This window comes from Lissotriton vulgaris, chromosome 1_1 (assembly GCF_964263255.1).
Source record: "Lissotriton vulgaris chromosome 1_1, aLisVul1.2, whole genome shotgun sequence".
Classification (NCBI taxonomy): domain Eukaryota; kingdom Metazoa; phylum Chordata; class Amphibia; order Caudata; family Salamandridae; genus Lissotriton; species Lissotriton vulgaris.
Window position 1 is genome coordinate 170023511 of NC_141685.1, and position 5374 is coordinate 170028884.

General features: G+C 43.1%; 1 protein-coding gene across 2 annotated transcripts; it reads left to right on the forward strand.

The window, feature by feature from the left end:
• The first annotated feature begins 2504 nt into the window (after window positions 1–2504).
• Window positions 2505–4655, forward strand: LOC147738025 (uncharacterized). 2 transcript variants are annotated; one of them, XM_086952083.1, is made up of 2 exons: window positions 2505–4098; window positions 4183–4655. In XM_086952083.1, the coding sequence occupies exons 1-2, from the start codon at window positions 3165–3167 to the stop codon at window positions 4653–4655; spliced, it is 1407 nt and encodes a 468-aa protein (XP_086808209.1). In that variant the 5' UTR covers window positions 2505–3164. The 2 variants fall into 2 exon arrangements, with proteins under 2 accessions (XP_086808209.1, XP_086808208.1); XM_086952082.1 differs by having other exon boundaries at window positions 2505–4655.
• Window positions 4656–5374: the final 719 nt, after the last annotated feature.

Genomic DNA, 5374 nt, shown 5'->3' on the forward strand with positions numbered 1-5374 from the left:
TTGTGCTGTTAATAAAATTGATAATTTCCAACACTGTGCAGACACTGGATGTAGGAAGGTGGATATCTGACTATATGGTTACCCCAACTTTTTGCCTTGTGTTTTGCTGGTTTTCGACTTAGTTGGCCTGGGATCCTGCTATTCGGGGCTCCAGGCTATATGCTCTCCCTATAAAATGGACTCCATGTACTTTAGGTACATACCAGATTGGGTATTGGGTCACCTCTGTGAGCCCCTGTGTAGTGTTCCATAGTTACCCAGGGCATAGGTGCATCCAAGGTCTACCAAGGGCTGAAGCAGGTATTATGGCACCCCTGTCTGGCCATCCAAACTGACACCACAGGCTGATCACTCAGCTTGAGTAAGGTGGTGTAATCACCACTTACTTAGATATAGTATACCTATAGTTACCTTTATATATAGACACATATGCACCTCTAAGTCACTCCCATGGTAGGCCTCGACAATCCTCAAGGCAGAGTGCTTGGTTTTATGTGAGAGGGTGCCCTAGCATGAGCTGAGCCCCTCTTCAGCTTTCAGAACCATGTCCTTATAGCTGTTCTATGATATAGCCATACCATATGAATGAATGAATGAATGAATGTTGGATTTGTAAAGCGCGTGGTTACCCTGGAGCGTCCCAGCACTGTACCACTGGGGAACCCGTCCTGGCTTTCGTTGTGAGATAGTCCCTTTACTGGGCATCCCCAAGGTGAAGCCGGGCATCCCCGGTGGTGATGGGGCCGGAGTGGAGATTAAGCAAGCTATTGCCCAGAGTTGCAGCGTGGGACCCCATGGTTAGAGTGGCACGAGGCGAGATTTATCGGGCCCGCTGACATTTGTCCTGCACCCGGCCGCGTCGGGAATTGAACCTTGGTCCCGGGCCGACCTCAGCCTCCGGGTCTGCCGCCTCTAACCGTTGAGCCACACTTCTCCACAGTGCATATACTATTAAGTGCATTATAATCCTCATGGTTAAATGCTAACTTTGGTGTGGCTTTATCAAAACATGTGGTGTAAGGTGTCAAACACTTTGGAATACTACCCCCCCCCCCCACCAATTCTGGCAGCGGGGGTAGCATTTCACCCTTCTAAAGGGAAAAGACATGTATGTTACTGCTTTACCTGGTTAAAGTTAAACAGAGCTTCAGCATCACAAAATGGATGCTGCTACCACAGACACGAGTCTGAACTCCTGCTGCTGGACGAAACTCCAGCAAGGGATGCCTGGACAATGGGTTTTCTGTCGAGGGAGGTACCAGCACCTCCCCAGACAGGCTGTAGTGTATTGGGGCAGGGTGGGTTGAATGGAACAATGCTTTTCCAGACACTGCCTGGGGCACACAAGATGCTCCATGCATAGCCCGGTTCAAACCAGTTGCTGGGGCACTCCAGCCCTGCTCTGGCACGATACTGGACAAAGGGAAAGGGGTGTAACCACCCCCCTCCCAGGTCCACCCATAGTAGGGACCTAGTGGGTAATCCAGACCATTTTCTTAGTATAAAGATAGGAGCTGTGTCCCCAGGACTTTAGATTATCCTGGAACGAAACACTGAAATGAAACTCTTGGACCTTCAATATTCTATACCGACTAGAAGACTGAAGACATCTCCCTTGTGGTCAAGGAGTGACCACCCTGTGTAAACAGGGACCCCTGTCTTTAGTAACAAGCAAGGTAAAGGCAGCAGATGGCATTTGAGCTGATCCAGTGTGAACAGGAAAGCATTGTGGAAAAAGATGCCTGGAGTTACCTTTGTCATATATACTTCCTGAAGAGTTACCTTTGTTATACAGTTCATAAAGAGTTACCTTTATTATACACATCCTGAAGAGTTACCTTTGTTATACACTTCCTGAAGAGCTACCTTTGGTAGATACTTCCTGAAACTGAATTAATGGCAGCTCTTCCTGGTTCCTCTCTTTTTCCACAATCTGTTCTGTTTAAATGAAATCTTATCCATGTGTATCTACCCAAAACTGTACCTGTAGCACATGAGTGCTCTGTGGCTGCCCTTTCCTTAGTAATTTACTCTGAACAATGGTAAATCACTGCCTTTTCAGAAGTAAATAAGATGTGACATGTTCAACCACAGTTTTAATGAAATATCCATGTATGGTAAAATGTTCCTTACTAAATTTCAAATATGGTAGAGAAGAGATGTCTTATCCAGCTGGTTAAATATTGTGTATTCACATTGAATTACATTTGCATTTAGTAATATTACATGTCTTTGCATCCAACAGAAAATAAGCCTTAAATGCACGGATTGATTATGAATAATGAAGATAACACATCAAACCAGCAAAAAATATCAAAAATAAGGAGCTCCAAAAACATCAGTGCAATCAGAGGCAGAAGACAGATCCAGGAAGAAGCAGTCAAAGGCAATTTAGTGAGTTTCCGAGTCTGAGATTTGCACCTCGACACTCCAAGACGAAGAAATTACCTCTACAAAATTAAGGCAACAAAACTGACAAACCACCTGCTGTATAAACAAGCGTCCAACACCAGCTTTGATCATGAGGCCGGTATGAGAGTTGGAGGAAGGTCTTGTGTCTATTTGGGATCCATAGCTTGGAGCAAAAACCTTCTTCAGCTTTGAGCTGTTAGCAACATGATAATGTTTAAAAAAAGGTTGAAAACTTGGCTTTTTGTCCATGTTTGAAACAACCAGATTTACTTTCTTTTCTGACCTGTGCTTGGCCCCAGGACACTCTTTGGAGTAGCTGTACACATTACGAGTCGCTTCACCATCATGATATGGCTAGAGCAGTGCTTCGCTATCTAAACTGGCAACAGACCAGCATTCAGTGCTCTAGGTGTATTGTTAACTCTTTCAAGCCAAACCACAGGAACCAGGGAAAAGCACAACAAAGTGGTGCCTAACAACTGAAGGCTAAAAGAAAGCGGAGTTCTGCTCTCTGAAGTACAGAGTATTGTCCCAATTTGCACCTACCGGAAGGAAGATTAAGCTTTACCCGCAAGCAGGCGAAGCCATTATCCAATCTAAAGATTCAATCACCCTCAAGAAAGCCTTACTGATATTATGAATGTGGCAGGTATTTAGTGAATCTTGTATTTTTTTGTTAAATCGGAAATCAAGCGTCCAAAATATCACACACATACAGGGAATGTGAACATAACGCAAGTGGTTAATTAACTATGCTGACCCTTCAGGAAACACGGTCAGGAGAAAAATCTGGCAATTGCACAGAATATGTCAAGAACTTTAGCCAGTTAGAAACTATAAAAGAGCATCAGCGAATACAAACGGGGGAAAAACTATACCATTGCACTGAATGTGTGAAGAGCTTCAGTCGGTTATTACATCTCCAAACACATCAGCGAACACACACAGGGGAAAAACCATACCATTGCACTGAATGTGTGAAGAGCTTCAGTCGGTTAACAGACCTCCGAAGACATCAACGAACACACACGGGGGGAAAACCATACCATTGCAATGAATGTGTGAAGAGCTTCAGTCTGTTATCAAACCTCCACACACATCAGAGAATACACACAGGGGAAAAACAATACCATTGCAAGGAATGTGTGATGAGCTTCAGTCGGTTATCACTCCTCCAAAGACATCATCGAACACACACAGGGGAAAAACCATACCATTGCAGTGAATGTGTGAAGAGTTTCAGTCACATTTCAAACCTCCACAGACATCAGAAAATACACACAGGGGAAAAACCATACCATTGCAAGGAATGTGTAAAGAGCTTCTGCTGGTTACAAGAACTCCAAACACATCAGCGAACCCACACAGGGGAAAAACCATACCATTGCAAGGAATGTGTAAAGAGCTTCTGCCGGTTACAAGAACTCCAAACACATCAGCGAACCCACACAGGGGAAAAACCATACCAGTGCAGTGAATGTGTGAAGAGCTTCAGTCGGTTATCACATCTCCAAACACATCAGCGAACACACACAGGGGAAAAACCATATCATTGCACTGAATGTGTGAAGAGCTTCAGTCGGTTAACAAACCTCCAAACACATCAGCGAACACACACAGGGGAAAAACCATATCATTGCACTGAATGTGTGAAGAGCTTCAGTCAGTTATCAGACCTCCAAAGACATCACAGAATACATACAGGGGAAAAACAATACCATTGCAAGGAATGTGTGCAGAGCTTCAGTCGGTTATCACACCTCCAATCACATCAGCGAACACACACAGGGGAAAAACCATACCGTTGCAGTGAATGTGTGAAGAGTTTCAGTCACATTTCAAACCTCCACAGACATCAGCAAACCCACACAGGGGAAAAACCATACAATTGCAAGGAATGTGTAAAGAGCTTCAGTCAAATTTCACAGCTCCACGCACATCAGAGAATACACACAGGGGAAACACCATACCAGTGCAGTGAATGTGTAAAGAGCTTCAGTCAAATTTCACAGCTCCACACACATCAGAGAATATACACAGGGGAAAAACCATACCAGTGCAGTGAATGTGTAAAGAGCTTCAGTCAGTTAACAAGCCTCCGGAGACATCAGAGAACACACACTGAGGAAAAACCCTATCATTGCAGAGAATGTGGCAGTAGTTTTACTTACTCTTCAGCATTAAGAAATCATCAGCGAGCGCACAAAGGGGAAACAAATCTTTTAAATGCCATGAATGCTTGAAAAGCTGTAGTCCATTATCAATCCTAAACAGGCATCAGCGAGTACACGCAGAAGAAAACCCTTCAAGTGCAATGAATGTGTGAACAAATGTAGTCAATTATCAAGCCTATGTAGACATCAGCTTACAGAAACTCTGTAAATACCGTACAACTGTAGTGAGTGTAGAAGTACCTTTAGGAAATCTTTCGCATTAAGGATTCATCAGTTAATGCACACAGAGAAAAATCCTTTCAGGTGCAGTGAATGTGTGAATATCTTCTGTCAGTTATTAAACCGATGGATACATCAAATAACATACACAGAGTAAAAATGGGCATTGCAATGAATGTCAGAAGTGATTTTGTCAATTGTGAACACACCTGGGGTAAACCTTACAATTGCACTAAAAGTGTGACAAGCTTTTGTCAATTTCTGATCCTACATAGCCTCAGCGAACACACACCTTCATTTAACTCACTTAGAAATAATCCCAGAGATGCAGTGAATTCAAAAAGAACTTAAGAACATTAACAATAATATCGACTCATCTGAGGACATAGACAGGAGCAGAACAGTGCAGTTATTGTGACATGAAGGAATTATCGGAACAAATATATAATTATGTTAGTTATTCAAATATCAGATGAATGAAGACTCGACTATAAGAAATGAAGAAAACCAAAGATTTGTAGAATAATAAAAGTGTCTGTTCCCAGTGATTGTTCACTTCGGTACACATA